The 19,022-nt window shown below is 42.4% G+C and overlaps 1 protein-coding gene across 3 annotated transcripts; it reads left to right on the top strand.

The window, feature by feature from the left end:
* The first annotated feature begins 456 nt into the window (after positions 1–456).
* On the top strand, positions 457–15,281 carry LOC116580329 (zinc finger protein 226-like). 3 transcript variants are annotated; one of them, XM_032326579.1, is made up of 6 exons: positions 457–666; positions 6,068–6,198; positions 6,408–6,451; positions 8,928–9,054; positions 10,460–10,555; positions 13,081–15,281. In XM_032326579.1, exons 3-6 carry the CDS (start codon positions 6,437–6,439, stop codon positions 15,264–15,266), a joined length of 2,424 nt encoding a protein of 807 aa, XP_032182470.1. In that variant the 5' UTR covers positions 457–666; positions 6,068–6,198; positions 6,408–6,436; the 3' UTR covers positions 15,267–15,281. The 3 variants fall into 3 exon arrangements, with proteins under 3 accessions (XP_032182470.1, XP_032182469.1, XP_032182471.1); XM_032326578.1 differs by lacking the exon at positions 6,068–6,198; XM_032326580.1 differs by lacking the exons at positions 6,068–6,198; positions 6,408–6,451 and having other exon boundaries at positions 548–666.
* Positions 15,282–19,022: the final 3,741 nt, after the last annotated feature.

The raw sequence follows: 19,022 nt of genomic DNA on the forward strand, positions 1-19,022 counted from the left end.
CTATGGTGAAGCTCTTTGGGGTTTACCAGGAAGTCTCTGTTGTAGGAAGTGGATTTGTGTGTTTTAGTCCCTCCAGCATGTCTGAAGCGGTACTCAGTTTCTCCGCCTTTCGAGGAACAGAATCTACACTCTCCTGACGCCGACGTGCTAGAATAGTAAAGACCTCTGCCCAGACCCTCTTTTGAAAACCGGGAGCTTAGAGCAGTCAGGCATCTCCGCCTAAGGGGAGCATCTTTCTCTTTTTCGGTCCCACAGTCGGTGAAAAGTAATAGTGACCACAGCCCCTTACCCCCAGCCCCAGAGAGTCTGGAACCCGTGGTGCAGAGTAATCACATCCTGCCGCTATAGTGAGGCGGGTCTATAAACCTTCCCTCCCGTCCCTCCGCGGGATTCTGGGAAGTGTAGTCCAGGAGTGCCGTGTAGTCGCAGGTACTTCCATTGAAGACGGTGGTTTTCGGGAATTCTGGGAAGTGTAGTCCAGGAGCGCCTGTTGGTCGCAGGCACTTCCGCCCCAGGAGGCCGCCGTAGCAGCCATCTTTTCACTGATTAAAGTCTTTCAGGTTCGCTGTCCACGACCCATTCAAACTTCCCCTGAGAACGCACCTGAGTCCCGCAGCCACCAGCATTTCATTGGGGGAGAAAGAGGAAGAGCGGCTAAAAACGGAGGTTTGATAGCCGAGGGTGGCGATTTGCGTTCCTCTGGGCGGAGCTTTGCGCTTTGGGGACCTGTCCGGGATGGGGCGGACTCTGGTTGTGCTTTCCCGGGTGTGAGGGTCTCCCGAGCTTTCTGCACCCCTGTCCTAGCTTCCCACCCGCGAGCTGTTTGTCTTCATATGGGTGGGTTCCCGGGTAGGTTACTTAATCCCTCTGTGTCTCGGTTTGCTGTTCTGTAAAAGGGAAGTAGGAGTAATACGTCGCTCATACTGTGCTGTGAGGAATACAGTGTTCTGAGGCAAGAAGCGAGGTAGTACAAGTAAAAGGTTTAAAACTGCCTCGCGGGAGACTTCTTGTTATTAAAACTACTGTAATTAACCAAGAAGCGCCCATTTCTTAGGTTCTATGAACGCAGGAAGCTCAATTTTCTGGACTCCTGACCTTTGTTTTTTTTTGGAAGGAGAGAGTTGCTGCTAGTTGGTACCGGGGAGTGTGATGTATCGGGAATGGAAGCACAAACCTGGTATGTCACAGCCCCCTTTCCTTCCCCTGCAGTGACTTCTCTGAAAGCACTGCGCGGAGGAGGAGGAGGCATCAGAGCTCCACGTGAGGAGGGCTTGGCATTCTTCTACTAAGATGGTCACGGAAATCGGAGAACGTGTGGGACACGCGCTTGCGTAATGATTATAGCTGAGCCTTGCTAAGTTTGATTCTAAAAGCTTTACACAGATGAACACATTTCCGCCACACAGTGGCTCTGTTCAGCAGTACTGCTGTTTTTCCTACTTTATGTTATTGTTTTAAATATTTGTTTTATTTAGAGGGAGGGAGATAGCGCGCGTGCGAGCTGGGGAGGGGCAGAAGCGGAAGGAGAGGAAGAGAATTTCAAGCAGACTCCCTACTGTGAAGCCCTACAGGGGACTGGATCCCATGACCCAGAGATCATGACTCAGGGGGGAACCCAAGAGTCTGATGCCTTCCAGGCACCCCTGTTTTTCCTACTTTTAAAATTTTATTTTTTGTTTTTTGTTTTTGTTTGTTTTTAAGATGTTATTTATTTATTTGACAGAGAGAGATCACAAGTAGGCAGAGAGGCAGGCAGAGAGAGAGAGAGAGAGGAAGAAGCAGGCTCCCTGCTGAGCAGAGAGCCCGATGCGGGACTCGATGCCGGGACCCCGAGATCATGACCTGGGCCGAAGGCAGCGGCTTAACCCACTGAGCCACCCAGGTGCCCCTAAAATTTTATTTTTTAAAAAGATTTTATTTACTTGACAGAGAGAGACACAGTGAGAGAGGGAATGCGAGCAAGGGGAGTGTGAGAGGGAGAACCAGGCTTTTGCCTGAGCAGGGAGCCTGATGGCGGGGCTTGATCCCAGGACTCTGGGATCATGACCTGAGCTGAGGCAGATACTTAATAGCTGAGCCACCCAGGTGCCCCTATTTTTCCTTTAAAGTTACTTTAAAGTAACTTTCTGATCTGTGTCATATATTTCAAATAGTATTTATATTATAAAAGTAGCCTAATCATTATGAAAAATACAAAAATATATAAATAAAACCATCAATTACCCATAACCTTGGAATGTAACAATAACATTTTAGCCTTTTACCTGGTTACTCTGTGTATATTTCTGTTAGTGGCCGCTATTTCCCTTGGGCCTGATGGTACACTGCAGAGCCATTTAAATTGTGTTCTGCAGACCAGTGGCGTCGGCATTACTTGGGTAGAAATACTTGTCCTTGAACCCCTTCTGAGACATTCTGATAGAGAATTTCTGCCCGTGGGGCCAGGAATCTGCATTCCAGCAAGATCCCAGGGAGATTCCTGTGCACTTAAAAATTCGAGAAGCTCAAAAAAGCCTCTTGTCTGGAAACAGACCTAGAAAATTTACTTCGCTGGATGTCATAGATAAAACTGAGCTGGATGTACCGTACGGTCTACTTAGTCCAGTGATTTTTAAACCCACCAGTCAACTGTCCGGTCTCCTTGCAGCGTATTGATTTGAGCAGAAAGCAGCTGGCAAGTATAGAGTCAAAATGGAGGGGATTCGAAAATCTGAAGATATATTTCTCCCAGGCCTTGAGGAATGGATTCTTTGCCATCTTTCGCACCAGAGAAATTCTGCCTGAAGTCGGAAGATCAGCTAGTAGTTACTGTTCATTAACAGGAAATATTTTTGCCATAGTCTGAACTGTCATTGTTACTGTTCTTACTGCTGTGGCTATTTCCTAACTTCTTTTACTTTGTTATTTTTTATTTTATTTTCATAGAGAGAGAGTATGAATGGGGGAAGGGGCAGAGAGAGAGAGAGAGAGAGAATCCTAAGCAGACTCCACACCCAGCACCTGATGCTCTGTTAGTGTCAGCCAGAACCCCCAGGAACGTACCTGTAATCAAAGAGTTAAGTTCATTTTAGCTTGCTGAAGCAAAGAAGCCCACACACCCAGGTGTCTTAGTAAGAGGTTATTAGGTGGGGCTGCTTATAGGGTTTTGGCTTGTGGTAGCTGAGTTGGGAGTTTTAAGCAGTGAGGGTTGGTTCTGGTTTACCTGCTATCCAGAAGCAGAACCAAGTTGATGACTGAATATTGTAATAGTTTTTATCTAGTAGGTGGGAGAAACAAAATGAGTCTTCAGTTGTCGCTACTTTTTTCTTCTTTCACTATATTTTTCTTTTAATTTTTAAAAAAATTTTTGAAAAATTAACATACAAGGTATTATTTGTTTCAGGGGTACAGGTCTGTGATTCATCAGTCTTTTTTTCCAAAGATTTTATTTATTTATTTGACAGAGAGAGATCACAAGTAGGCAGAGAGGCAGGCAGAGAGAGAGAAGGAAGCAGGCTCTCTACGGAGCAGAGAGCCCAATGCGGGGCTCGATCCCAGGACCTCAGGATTATGACCTGAGCTGAAGGCAGATGCTTTAACCCACTGAGGCACCCAGGCGCCCTGTGATTCATCAGTCTTATGGGATTCACAGCACTCAACATAGCACATATCCTCCCCAGTGTTCATCCTCCAGCCAACCTATCCCTCCCCGCCACCCCCCAGCAGCCTTCAGTTTGTTTCCTGAGATTGAGTCTCTTACAGTTTATCTCCTTCTCTGGTTTTGTCTTGTTTCATATTTTCCTGTCTTCCCCTATGATCCTCTGTCTTATTTTTCAAATTCCTCCTATCAGTGAGGTCATAGGATAATTGTCTTTCTCTGATTAACTTAATTTTGCTCAGCCTAATATCCTCTAGTTCCATCCATGTCATTGCAGATGGCAAGATTTCAGGGTTTTTTTCTGACGGCTGCATAATATTCCATGGTATATACATACCACATCTTCTTTATCCATTCATCTGTTGATGGACATCTGGGCTCTTTCCGTAGTTTGGCTATTGTGGACATTTTTGCTATAAACATGGGTTGCAGGTGCCCCTTCAGTTCATTACATTTGTATCTTTGGGGTAAATACCGAGTAGTATAACTGCGGGGTCTTAGATAGCTCTATTTTCAACTTTTTGAGGAACCTCCATACTGTTTTCCATTCAGTTGTTATTATTAATAGTCAGCCACTCGTGTTGGGAGGGCAGTTCTTGGGTTTGTTTGTTTTTTTTGTCATTTTAGAAAGTCTTTGTCTCTGTGTTAAGGACTGTCTTGTCCTTTTCACATTCATCGCTAAGACTGAGTGGCCCTGTCAGATTCTCTGTGACCAGTGGGAAACACCAAATTCTAGCTGCTGTTGCTGCTAGCTTCCAGAGCCATTTTTTTTTTGGTCTCTTTCACAGCTTTATCATACTGGTATGTTGTTTCTGGTTTTTTGCTGAACCATTTGAAGGCAAGCTAGAGACTGATCAAAGTGGAATTAAGTACAGTGATAACACACTGTTACCTAATCCACAGCCCATATTCCATTTTTCCAGTTTCCCCAGTAAAGTCTCTGAGAGCAGTTTTCCTTTTCTAGTTCAGGGTTCAGTCCTGTAATATGCGTTGAACTTAGTTTTTATTTCATTAATCTCCTTTAGTCTAGAATGATTCCAGGGCACTTGGCTGGCTCATTTGGTAGAGCACTCAACTATTCATCTCCAGGATGTAAAGGTTACTTAAAACAAAACAAAATAGAATGATTCCTCAGATTTTATTTAGCTCATGGTATTTGTGTGAAGAATATGGGCAAAGTACTTTGTAGAATGTCCTTCCTTTTTTGGTTTATCTGATATTTGTGATTGGGTTCCGGCTCTGCGTTAGCAGCAGGAATGCTCCAGAAGTAAGCGGTGAGGCCACCTTCTCAGTGCATCATGAGAAGCCCGTGTCTGTGGGTTTGTTCCAGTTGCTGGTATCAGGTTGTTTTCTTGGGCAAAGAATCTGCCAGTTAATATTTTGAGACTGTGTGACCATCTTATTACCAAACTTTCACCATTTTTGTAGCATCCACTGATGATTTTCTAACTCTCTTTCATTCTCCATATTTTGGTTTGCCTTCTGCCATAGCAGGAACTTTCTCTTCTCACCTGTTTCTTTCTTTCTTTTTAAAAGATTTTACTTATTTATTTGACAGAGAGAAATCACAAGTAGGCAGAGAGGCAGGCGGAGAGAGAGAGGGAGGCAGACTCTCTGCTGAGGAGAGAGCCCAATGTGGGGCTCAATCCCAGGACCCTAAGATCATGACCTGAGCCGAAGGCAGAGGCTTAACCCACTGAGCCACCCAGGCGCCCCTTACCTATTTATTTCTTATACATTCCTTTATTCATAACAATATGCTTACGACTCAGATGCCTGCCTTTTTTATTTACCTTAGGTGTGGACTGTCAACCTGTTCTTTTGTTGTTTGCAGAATCTTAGGTTTGATTAGTTTTCTTTACCTACATGCCTACCTGTCAAAAGTGCGCTTCCTGCTTAAAAAGAAACTTCACTTATTTTTATACCTTTTTAGAAAAAGTGGGCTGTGTGGATTTAGATACTGTTGTTGAGATAACAAATTATCAGGAAGACAACCAGAGATCTTGAGCCGTCACCGAGACTCATATGACAGAGCAACAACCGTGAACTCTCGTGTATTTTTTTTTTTTTAAAGATTTTATTTATTTGACAGACAGAGATCACAAGTAGGCAGACAGGCAGGCAGAGAGAGAGAGAGGAGGAAGCAGGCTCCCCGCAGAGCAGAGAGCCCGATGTGGGACTCGATCCCAGGACCCCGAGATCACGACCCGAGCCGAAGGCAGCGGCTCAACCCACTGAGCGTATTTTAACAATATTCTCTTGGTAGAAATCATTTAGGGATTAGACTTACAGGGATAATTTCAAACCATAGAATATCATTCTGCGAACATATTATGCAATTAGAAAGGAATAAGAAACTGACAGCGCTCTGATAGCTTTCAACCTTACAACAATCCCATGAGATTGATAATTCTTTTCCCCCACTTGCAGACAACAGAACCGAGACAGAGAGATGTTAATCATCAGGCCAGGATCACACGGCTAGCCAGGATTTCAGCCCTCGCATATTGACTCCAGAGCCTTCTCTTATGGCTGTTGTCTCGATTTATACCCTACCCAGAGTAAGAATTACTGCTGTGGAAACTACAGGCTCACTGGGATGGGGCCATTTACGTGGTTGGGCAGGTGGTTCCTTGAACTCCTGCTGAAAGGGGTCGGGGGCTGTCTGGTACACGTGCCGAATTCTGCTCATCTCGCCATGTTTACCTGCACAGTCCCATAGATTAATGGTGTACTTGACCTTTTCCATTGACTTCTTTCTCCTTTCTAGGATTCTGTTTCCCCAGAAGGAAAGAGAATATGAGCATGTTCAAGGTGAGTAGGGCTTGCCTTTCTTGCTGTTAAAAATGTCATTTTAGGGGTACCTCGGGGGCTCAGTCGGTTAAGCATCTATCTGTCTTTGGCTCCTGTTGTGATCTCCGGGTCCTGCGATCAAGGCCCACATTGGGCTCCCTGCTCATTCTCTCTCTCTCAAATAAATAAATGAAATCTTTTTTAAAAAATATCATTTTGGCCTTCAGAGCCTGCACGTAAGTTCTCTTTTAAGGAGAGTGCGTCTGCAGACTTGCTGAGTGTGTCAGGTGCTTTTCTTTTTATGCCTTTTAAGTTTAATTTGTTTCGGCTTTAGCTTTCATTTCATCCGTTTTTAATCTCACAAGGAAAAGTAGAACAATTAATAGAAATGAGAATATCTTGCACCTCACTCCTTCCCCTGCTTCCAAATAGATGGGTTATTTCTGTAATCTCATCATCACATGTATTCATAGCTGTGTGTTTGCATTCATGACATAGATACAGCTTTATATCTTGGAAGATTTCTTTTTTAAAAATCTTTCGTACCTTTGTTTTTTTAAATTTTTTATTCTTTAATTTTATTATTATTATTTTTTTAAATGGAAACATAGGTAATGTATCAATTTCAGGCATACAACATAGTGATTTGACAGGTACATCGCAGACTGTCCACCATGATAAGTGTAGTTAGAGTCTGTCACTGCATGAAGTTATTTTAATATCATTGATTATATTCCCTATGCTGTGCTTTTCATCCTTGTGACTTATTTTGGAACTGGAAGTTTGTACTTTTTTTCCTTTTCACTTGTTTGTCGATCCCCCAACCCCATAACATACAACTTAAATCTTTTTTTTTCCATTTAATATTACGCACCAATTTTTTTTTAAAGATTTTATTTCTTTTTAAGTAATCCCTACACCCATCATGGGGCTCAAACTTACAACCCAGAGATCAAGAGTCACATGTTCAACTGACTGAGCCAGCCAGGCACACAGTAACTATATAACAGTTGCTGTCTCATATTCTCTTCACATTTTTATACCTATTTTTTAAAACTATTCTTTATTCATAGACATTTAGTTTAGGTTTTTTACTCTTTTAGGAACACTACAGTGATAGTTTTCCTGATTTAATCTGTTTCTCAAAAGACCGTTCTGAAAATTATTGCCCTTTTTTGTCCTTAATGTGTTAGGTATTGGGTATTCAGAATTGAAGAGGTCCGTTTTATATCTGGAGCACTGGATGTTTTTTGGTAGGATATTCAAATATGGCACAGTTTGTTGGGATCAGACTTCAGCTTCACAGGAAAAGATATTGTTAGAAGCTTTCTAATCACAAGAGCTAGCTTCTGTCTTCCCAAACCTAAGTCACAAACCCTATGTGTAGTTTATTTACTGTTTTTTTCCCTTGAGTGTACTTTTAAAATTATTTATTTATTTCTTAAAGATTTTATTTATTTATTTGAGAGAGAGAGAGAGAGAAAGCACAGGCAGGGGGAGCAGCAGAGTCAGAGAGAGCAGCCCGCTCCTCACTGAGCAGGAAACCCGACACAGGCTCAATCCCAGGACCCTGGGATCATGACCTGAGCCAAAGGCAGATGCTTAACCCACTGAACCATCCAGGTGCCCCCAGCATATTTTTTTTTTTTTAAATTTTTAGTCAAAATAATAACCTTAGTTTAAAAAAATCCAGGGGTGCTAAAGATTTTGTTGCTCCCTGCATTGACACCTCAGAACAATTTTATGAAGAGGGGCTTGGTTTTATCTTCATTTTTTTTTTTTTTTAAGATTTCATTTATTTATTTGAGAAAGAGAGAGAGAGAGCCGGAGCCTGTGAGTGCTTGAGCAGGGGAGGGGCTGAGGGGGAGGGATCCCAGCACCCTGAGATTATGACCTGAGCAGAGTCCAGCAACTGAGCTACCCAGGTGCCCCTATCTTCACTTTAAATATGAAGACAAGGGGTTGTGAAAAAGACGTCTGCTTAAATTCACACAGAACAGTAGAGATCTGGAGTAGAGACAGATTACAGGAGGAGAGAGAGTTTTTCATTCAGTGACCTGGCATGCCCTTTTGGTTTGTTTCCACAAGGAGCGCTACTCCTGACTTGGTTCCCACCTTAGTGGAAGACACTGCTGGCGCTAAACTGTTCGATATTTCTGAAGTAATTGGCAGTGTTGATTAAAAAGTAAAACCTTTTTAGTTGAGGATACACCTGTTAGAATTTTAGGGAGTTTGCTTATTAACAGTGCTCACTGAGAGGGCCTGGTAAATAGGTAAAGCTTTCTTTTCCATAGCAGCACTTGTGATGAGGCTGAGGACAGTCGGTGTGTAGCATCAGCAGGAGAGAAGGAGAAGGGCTGGATAATCTACAGATTGCTCAGGGGCCAGAGCACCTCCCCATTGGTCCTCCCCACCAGACCTCCCCACCCATCCTCCTACCTCTCCCAGTCGAACTTAGGTGTAAGATTGAGGTTGTATGTGTTTGTTGTATGTGTAGGAAGCAGTGACGTTCAAGGATGTGGCGGTGGCCTTCACGGAGGAGGAGCTGGGGCTGCTGGACTCTGCCCAGAGGAAGTTGTACCAGGACGTCATGTTAGAAAACTTCAGGAACCTCGTCTCAGTGGGTGAGAACAGCCTCCCTCTGGAGGACCTTTGTCACCTTGGGGTTTTAAGGCTTTGGGGCTCTTAAAATGGTTCCCTGAGTTTAGGGATTGGACTTTGCTAATTCTTGTGGGACATAGGATGTTTCTGGTCTTTCTGAACAGGATCTTTTAGGTCTTTTTCATTCGGGTTTTTGTAAAGGACTATAAACGGACAGTATACTGTGATAACCTTGTCTATTTGATTTCAGATATCACTCCTATCATATTAGTGAATTATAAAACTGATTTACTGAGTTCTCTGAGCGGTTTTGAATGAAATCAATAGAGAGAAAATATCAGAGCTTCTTTGGATACATTGCAGCAAAAAACTAGTTGATTGCATGAGTGTGTGAGGGTCACTGGGAGGAGATAGGGGGAAAACAGACAGGTTAGAAATAGGTCACTCAAACTTTGTTTGGGTAATACCTATCTCTATGTTTGTAATTGGGTCATGAAATAAATGCTATTTCTTCAATGGGGCATAACTAAAAAAAGGTTTGAAAAGTATACTTTCGATATCTTGAATATGCAGTTGGAACTCAAATTTCCAGTAAATTTTAGCTCTAGCATGTTCGTTTTATTTATTTATTTTTAACATACCTACTTGCAATTTTAATTAATAGTTATAATTCAAAAACAGATTTATATACTTGGTAAGGCCCTTGTGAAAATAGAAGTACAGATCTTGAGGATCTGTTTTTTGAAGTTGGCTTCACTTTATAGACCGCTAAATCTACTGTCCAAAAGTCACAGGGTTGCTTTTAGTACTAATGCATCCATGTGATTAAATCAGCATGGAGGAAACAGGTACTTTTTGGATGAAACCAAATGGTTTGTTAACAGGGCAACAAGAGTATCATCTTTCTTTTCTTTTTCTTTTTCTTTTTTTTTTTTTTTTAAGATTTTATTTATTTATATGAGAGGGGCGAGGGGCAGAGGGAGACGTAGACTCCCCACTAAGCAGGGAGAGCAGGGAGCCCAATGCAGGACTCGATCCTGGGATTCCAGCCTCATGACTTGAGCCGAAGGCAGTTGCTTAACTAACTGAGCCACCCAGGCGCCCAGTAGTATCATCTTTCATTACATTGGTATAAAAACTGGTAAGCTCATGTATCCAGAAACCAAAGCTTGGTTTCTATCACATGGGTCTTTAGACACTAAACACAGGGTGAAGAAATAATACATTCTATCCATCTGTCCCCCAAATCTTTACTTTCAGTAAAGATACAGGTATTGTTTGTAAGAAGAATATACAAAAAGAATTGGAAAATATCTGTCTAGAGGCACGGCAACTCCTCAAAGACCACTGTTTGCGGTTTGCAGAATAGGATAATCTTCTCTAGGAAGTAGCATGCTCATTTTAACTCATGACTTTGCGTGTTCTCAGGACATGAACCCTTTAAACGAGATAAATGGCTCACAGAAAGAGAAGAGAGGCGGCTGTGGTTGATGAAGACAGCACCCCAGATAGAGAGAAATGTGGGTAAGAATGAAGCAGCTGTGCGTTGTCGCAGTTTCCTGCCCATCTGCTTTGTTTCTGTTTCAGCGCACCCATGTGCTGTCCCCCGTGTCCAAGTGCCAGACCTCTTCCCTGCATTATCGCCGCAGGCTTTGCAGTGGTGCCTGCTCCCACCTGCTCCTGTGGCCTGTTCTTTAAGTAGCAGCTGGGGGATCCTTTATAACTTCAAGTCCGATCATGGTAGTCTGCTGTTCAGAATTCTCTTACGGCTTATTTTACTTGGAATTAAAACTACCGAGAGCAGCTTCTGTAACGAGTCCTCTGGGATCTGCTCTTCATCCCCCATGGCCTGGCTGAATGCCGCTGTCCTTCCTCTTGCTCCGCCTTTCCCACCCATCTTGTCCTCCCTGCCGTTGCTCAGACCTGTGAAGGAAGCTTCTGCCCCAGAATCCTTCACTTGTTCTTCTCTGCCTGGAATAGTCTCTCACCTGGAACCCTTCAGACCCCTCTGGACTTCCTGCAGGTCACTCCATTCTAATCTCCCGTGAGGGTTCTGACCACCCTGTTGAAAATGTCATTCTCTCTTGACAGTCTGTGCGCTGCCTTATTTTGGGTGATTGTCGCCTCACATATTTTTTTTCATTTGCTTATTTTATCTTCATCTCCTCACTGAAGTGTAATCATCAAGAGTGGAGGAAATTTGTGTTTTGTTGATTGTTCACTGTCCTCGGTGCTTAGAATAGTCCTGGTACATGGCAGAGGCCCTGTAAATATATGTTGGATAAATGAATGAGTTAATCTATAGGAAAACCTGCCCTCCACAGAAATAGCTAAGATCTGTGGTGGACAGATCCATGTGAAAAAGGGATATTGCAAAATATTTTTCGTCTTCCAAATGAATTCTTTTTTTTTTTTTAAGATTTTTATTTATTTGACAGAGAGAGACACGAGAGAGGGAACACAAGCAGGGGGAGGGGGAGACAGAGAAGCAGGCTTCCTGCAGAGCAGGGAGCCGGATGCAGGGCTTGATCCCAGGACCCTGGGATCATGACCTGAGTCGAAGGCAGCGGCTTAACCCACTGAGCCACCCAGGTGCCCTTTGTGGGTTTTTTTGTTGTTTGTTTTTGATAGAGGATTCTTCTGTCCACTTGTTAAGTAGCTGCCCCAGAGGAGGGAAAAAATTCAACTTCTGTATCTTTTATATCAGGGCATGGAAGGTCTCAGAAAATAGCAAGCTTATGAGTTAGCCTTTCCCTAAAAAGATTTGCCCAGCTGCATCCCATTTGCTTCTTTCAAATGCAGATATATAATCATAAATGGATCTTATGTTGTTACTGCAGACTTAATATTTTTTTTTTTTTTTTTTTTTTTTTTTTTTAAGATTTTATTTATTTATTTGACAGAGAGAAATTACAAGTACACTGAGAGGCAGACAGAGAGAGAGAGAGAGAGAAGGAAGCAGGCTCCCTGCTGAGCAGAGAGCCCGATGCGGGACTCGATCCCAGGACCCTGAGATCATGACCTGAGCCGAAGGCAGCGGCTTAACCCACTGAGCCACCCAGGCGCCCCAGACTTAATATTTGTGTATGGATTTAAATATATGACTTTCTTGGGACACTGAAAAAATTAAATTTAAAAATAAATAAAATGGAAAATAAATAAATGCCTTTTGAAGGCATTTCATGTAATGACAGCTTTCCTACTTATAATTCCTTATAGTTTCTAGTATGTTTCTTCTAAATATCATGAGCGATGGAATTTATCTCCTAGCTCACCAGTAAACTGCGCTCTGCACTTCGAAACAGTCATTCATGTTGAAGGCCAATGTATCTATATACAAAAATTTTCCACACAATTTTCAGAGAGACAGCATTCTTCCCTGCCCTCTAAATTTGACTCCTTTTGAGGTGGGGGTTTGGGACGGGGGTGGGGAAAGGCATTTAGAGAGCCAGTACCAAAGTCTCAGAAGGATCTAGTGTATAGATCTTCATGCTTTTCCTTCTTTAGCACCCTTGGTTTTCTCCTCAGTACCCCCTTAGTATACTGCTGCTTCTGGTGCAGACTTTCAACTTTTTAGCAAACTGTATTTTCCCATCCTTGTCCTATTTCAGACACCTTACTTGTGCTGCTCTGATTTGTTTGTACTTAAACTGGGATTTAGAATTCTGGACAATCTCAGACATCAGACTGGGATTCATCTGTGCATACATTTCCTGAACACCTACTGACTGCTAGGCACTGTTAAAAGCTCAACACTGCCAGCTGCTTGTCCTTACTGACACTGTACTGTGGTGGGAAAGACCATGTAATTTTTGAAAAATGACTTAAATTGTCAGGTGGTAGTAATTTTGTTTTAGATGGATTTCATTAATGCTAAGTTGTTGTTGGTTTCGATCAGTGTGTAAGCCAGAGTATTTCATAAATGCTGAAAAAGGTAAGCAAAACTATCCTGGGGTTCATTAAAGTCTCCTACGTTGTCCTAAGTGTGAGATCTTAACTCTTTGAACAAAGTTTTCACTTGTCCACATCTCTGACTTCTGTCCCTATAGGAGGGAACAGCCAAAGTGCGCTGAGGACTGTTCGAGGCAGAGAGCCACGTGAAGAGCTTTCCTGCTGGCAAATCTGGCAACACATTACAAATGACCTATCCAGACCTCCAGACTCCATGATAAATAGTTCTCAACTTCACAAACAAGGTGATTCTCCCTGCCAGCTTGGGACAGGACTCTCCATTCAAATTTCTGAAGATGAGAACTGTATACCATGTTGTAAAGTGGATGGTCCTAATGGTACTGAAAACTCACACCTTCCAATTTTGAGAGCCCAGGACTCGTGGAGGAAATCTTCTCTGACTGAGTCACAGAGTTATCGGAACAGATCCCAGCAAGTTTCCATGAAAAATAAGCTGCGTCAATGTAAACAGGATGTTGATGTCATTGGTTGGATTTCACATCATCTAGATCAAGGAATTTACAGAAGTGACCAATCTTATAGCAACGATGATAGTGAGAAAGACAGTGTGAAGATTTCAACATTGGACCAGAATAGTATGACTCACACAGGACCAAAACCTCACCGATGTAACGAATGTGGAAAAACCTTCAGTGATCTCTCTACCTTTGATCTTCATCAGCGGTTGCACTTAAAAGCAAAGTCTCATACCTGCAGGGAGTGTGGAAAAGGCTTCCGTTATAGCTCAGTTCTTCGTATTCATCAGAGAGTTCACATGGGGGAGAAAGGCTATAAGCATGGTGAGTGTGGTAAGGAACTCAGTGAGAGCTCACTTCTGCAAACCCATCAGAAAGTCCACACTGTAGAGAAGCCATTTAAATGTGAGGAGTGTGGGAAAGGCTTTGGTCGTAGATCAGCACTTACTGTTCATTGTAAAGTCCACACAGGAGAGAAACCTTATCATTGTGAGGAGTGTGGAAGGGCCTTCAGTCAGGCCTCTCATCTCCAGGACCATCAGAGGGTCCACACTGGGGAGAAACCATTCAGATGTGATGCATGTGGCAAAAGCTTCAGTCGGAATTCACATCTTCAGTCCCATCAGAGAGTCCATACGGGAGAGAAGCCATACAAATGTGAGGAGTGTGGGAAGGGCTTCATTTGTAGTTCAAATCTATACATTCATCAGAGGGTCCACACAGGAGAAAAACCCTACAAATGCGAGGAATGTGGTAAAGGCTTTAGTCGCCCTTCAAGTCTTCAGGCCCATCAGGGTGTTCACACTGGAGAGAAATCCTACATATGTAATGTGTGTGGTAAAGGCTTTACCCTGAGTTCAAACCTTCAAGCCCATCAGAGAGTCCACACAGGAGAGAAACCTTACAAATGCGATGAGTGTGGGAAGAGCTTCAGGAGGAACTCCCATTATCAAGTTCATCTGGTAGTCCACACAGGGGAGAAACCCTATAAATGCGAGGTATGCGGAAAGGGCTTCAGTCAGAGTTCGTATCTTCAAATCCATCTGAAGGCGCACAGCGTAGAGAAACCTTACAAGTGTGAGGAGTGCGGACAGGGCTTCAATCAGAGTTCCCGACTTCAGATTCACCAGCTGATCCATACTGGCGAGAAACCATACAAATGTGACGAGTGTGGGAAGGGATTCAGTCGTAGAGCAGATCTCAAAATTCATTGCAGAATCCACACAGGAGAGAAACCATATAATTGTGAAGAGTGTGGGAAAGTATTCAGGCAGGCCTCAAATCTTCTGGCCCATCAGAGAGTCCACAGTGGAGAGAAACCATTCAAATGTGAAGAGTGTGGGAAGAGTTTCGGTCGCAGTTCACACCTCCAAGCCCATCAGAAAGTCCACACTGGGGAAAAGCCATACAAATGTGAGGAGTGTGGGAAGGGCTTCAAGTGGAGCTTGAATCTTGACATGCATCAGAGGGTCCACACAGGAGAGAAACCCTACAAGTGTGGGGAGTGTGGTAAGCACTTCAGTCAGGCCTCAAGTCTTCAGCTTCATCAGAGCGTCCACACTGGAGAGAAACCGTACAAATGTGATGTGTGTGGTAAGGTCTTCAGTCGCTCTTCACAGCTGCAGTCTCACCAGAGAGTTCACACAGGGGAGAAACCTTACAAGTGTGAGACATGTGGTAAGAGCTTCAGCTGGCGATCAAATCTTACCATTCATCACAGAATCCATGCTGGTGATAAGTCCTATAAAAATAATAGGAGCGGGAAGAACATCAGAGAGTCCACACAAGAAAATGGCTGTATAAAATGATTTTTTAAAAGAAAACTGAGTTGTCATGTGAATTCTTCCAAACATGAAGTTCAAAAGAAAAAAAATCCTTTGTTTCACGAAAGTCAGTGTTTGAGCCACAGTTTAACACATCCCAGTAGTCAGGAGGCCACACAGAAGAAAACACTTATGAGTGGCATAGTAAGGTACAGTTTGAACTTTGACCTTTATTAAATACTACTCAGGGGAGGCTTTGGAAAGGAGGAGTTTTATCAGGTCTTATATAAAAGCATGATGAACACACAAAGTAATGCCCATTAGAATGTAAGCTCTATAAATGCAGAGACTTGTTCTGAATCTACATAGTCTTAACATTGCCAGGGACTTGGGAGGTGTGCAATACTTGTTCAGTTAATAAACAGGGGAAATGGATCTTTTTTTTTTTTTTTTTTTTTTTAAAGATTTTGTTTATTTATTTGACAGACAGAGATCACAAGTAGGCAGAGAGGCAGGCAGAGAGAGAGGAGGAAGCAGGCTCTCTGCCGAGCAGAGAGCCCGATGTGGGGCTCGATCCCAGGACTCTGGGATCATGACCTGAGCCGAAGGCAGAGGCTTTAACCCACTGAGCCACCCAGGCGCCCCGGAAATGGATCTTTTGATAGTTGTGTTACGATTACCTCCAGAATTTCATAGAAATTTGTATTCAGAACAAGTAACCTCAGTGTGGCCTTAATGAAATTAATTCAGGGAGACAGAGTTGAAATGCAAGAAAACTAGTAATTTGTCCTAGTAATTTGGCATTGCCTTGTGATGAGCTCCTGTCTTTCCCAGCCTCTTATCAAGGTGGGTCCTATCATTATGGACTTTGAACTTACACTGCATAAAATCAGTGGAATACCAAATTGTTATCTTTTGTGATAGCACAGACTGGAAACTTGATTGCTAATCCTACAATAAGCCATTTTACTATTCATTTTTATTCTCAATGTCAAGGCAGGGGTGTAAGTGTCAAAGTTATACTAATAACATATGTCCCTTAGTAAACGTTGAATTGATCATTAGTTTCTTAGTCTCCACATTTCCAACCACACTTGATATGATTGCCTTCCAAATAAGGGTTTTAGCATTACTTCCATTAAAACTTCTTAGGTAGGGACGCCTGGGTGGCTCAGTCGGTTAAGCATCTGCCTTTGGCTCAGATGATGATCCTGGGGTCCTGGGATCGAGCCCCACATTAGGCTCCTTGCTCAGTGCGGAGCCTACTTCTTCCTCTGCTTGTCACTCCCCCTGCTTGTGTTCTCACTCCTTAGTCTTAACAAACTTCTTAGGTAGAGAGGCTATTTGAAGTAGATTACTTTTGTCAAGTTCTCTACCCTATTACTCCTTGCTCTCCCCAGACAGAGAAAGAAGAAAAAATTATTTGTTGAAATTCGGTAACTTTATCAAACACATTGATTACCTGGGGGCATAACTGACTTTCACATTTTTTCCTAGCAGTGGACTGAATAATGGCTATTTAGTTTTGTTTGTTTGTTTAGAGAGAGAATCCCAAGAAGGCTCCACGTGTGGAGCCTGACACTGGGCTCAATCTCACAACCCTGAGATACGACCTGAGCAAAACTCAGGAGTTGGACTCAACTGAGCCACCCAGGTGCCCCAAATAATTACTTTTTGAAGTTGGTCAGTATATGTCAAAATACAGAATCCCTTTGGTCTGGAGATGATAGAATAAGAATATATGATTAGGAGATTTAAATAGAAAGGGAGAAAAGTTCAGTAGACATCAATGCTGTTAACTCAGTCTTATTCAAGTGGAAATAAACATTCATCAGGAATTTATATATATGTATTTTGATAAACTTATGCAATAATAGACTCATTAAAATGATGACCAAGACTTAAGATGGAAGAATGTAACAGTTTAAGGTAGTTTAGGGACATCACATACCTTAATCAACCGTGTGTGTCTGTGAATGTGTTAATCATCCAGTCATGTGAAGGGATATTTACCCCACATAAACAGTGGCAAGATTTTCAGGGATTTTTCGGTTATTTTACTCAGATTTTTAAAATTAAGCATCAGTTTTATAGTAAAGTAGTTATTTTATTAAGTCAAATTATTAAGTTATTATATTAATCAAATTATTAAATCACAGTAAACGATGACTTAAAAATTTATAAGAACATATCTCTTAACAGTAAGAAATCCTATCACCATGTATATAAGACCAAAACTAAGGAATAGAACTCTGGAAATCAGTTGTTAAAAGAATTTCTGTGGTCATTCAGAGACAGATACATTAGTGAGTGTAACTGTATATTTGTAATTAGTATATTTGAAGTTTATGCATAACTCCATGGGACTAGAAGATTCTAATGTAGTTCCAACAGTGAAAATTTATACATCCTTATTCTTCTCAGACTTCCCTACAGGGGGAATAGATATCCCACGGTACTGGCTGGTACTTTCCAGTGCTTGGTCTGATTAGGGAAGTAGCTAGGTCTTTCCAGACACCATGGCACAGAAAACCTTGAGTTGTGGAGAAAAGGAATGATGAGAAAATTGTTTACAGAGTGGGAAAATCATGAAGATGGAGAAAGAAAATATGTATGTTTTGAGGTAAAATTTAACAAAGATTCCCTAAGGGAAAGCTATGTATAGGGGATCATCTAGCACGATGGGAGCAAGCTGTTGAGCAGGTTTGAGTACCATTTCCGACATAGGCATTTCACTGATCCTTGAGGCTTTTTTGGTTAAATGGCTTTACTCAGCAAAGTATATAATGTGGGAGGCAGGTTTCCAAAGTTGACTTCTTGGACCACACCTTCACATGCTATGTAAAGCCCATGCTACCTCAAGTTGTGTTAGATAGGAGAAAGCTTAGGCCGGCCTTCTGTGTTTAGTTTTGTTTAGTGATACCAGGATAGCCTGTGAGCTCTCGTGGTAATTTTCGTTTAGTGTGTTGGATCAAAGGTTGGCAAGCTGTTTCCTGTGGTCCAAATGTGGTCCACTCCCTTTAAAGCTTCATTGGAACAGAGCAGTGCCCATTCATTTATGTATCTATGACTGTTTTCTCATTGCAGTGACAGAGTTTAGTAGTTGTAACAAACAGTGGCCCACAAAATCCAAAACACTTTCTAGAGCTTTACAGAATACGCCTGTTGATCCCTGTGTTAAACTGAAGAGATATGTCTCCCACAACTGGAAAGACCACAAGTAGAGCCTAACTTGAGCCTGGTACAGTCAGGATTTCAGAATGGTTTCCTTTTGATTCTTGTATCTGCCCTTCTGATTGATCTTGTTCTTTAGGTTGGTCCAGAGATGGTGGTAACAATAGGGACTACCTGTTTCTCCTCAACCAGTGAAAGAGAACTAGTCTTTCATTCGTAATATTGGGTAGTTTACTACTCTGCCTGTGTGCATGGCTCCTCTGACCTTGACTTCCATCTACACTAAATGAAACCTCTAATTGTGTATCCAGTTCCATTGGCCTTTGTGGGCCATTCAGTTTCAACTCCTACTTGACACCATCAGCTCTTTTTTTTTTTTTGTGGGGGGTGCCTCTGGGGGATTTTCTCATCTTAGTTTTGAGCGTGGCTACATATTAACACTTTGGGGACTTGTTATATAGAGTAAACATTCTTTCCTTCCTTCCTCCCTCTTCCTTTCTCTCTCTCCTTTCTTTTCTTTCTTAGTCTCTTTTGTTCTTTTTGTCCCTCCCTCCCTCTCTCTCTCCTTCCCTCCCTCTTCCTTCCTTCTCACCCTCCCCCTCCCCTCCTTCCTTTTTCCTTTCCTTT

The sequence above is a fragment of the Mustela erminea genome, chromosome 19 (genome assembly GCF_009829155.1).
Source record: "Mustela erminea isolate mMusErm1 chromosome 19, mMusErm1.Pri, whole genome shotgun sequence".
Classification (NCBI taxonomy): Eukaryota; Metazoa; Chordata; class Mammalia; order Carnivora; family Mustelidae; genus Mustela; species Mustela erminea.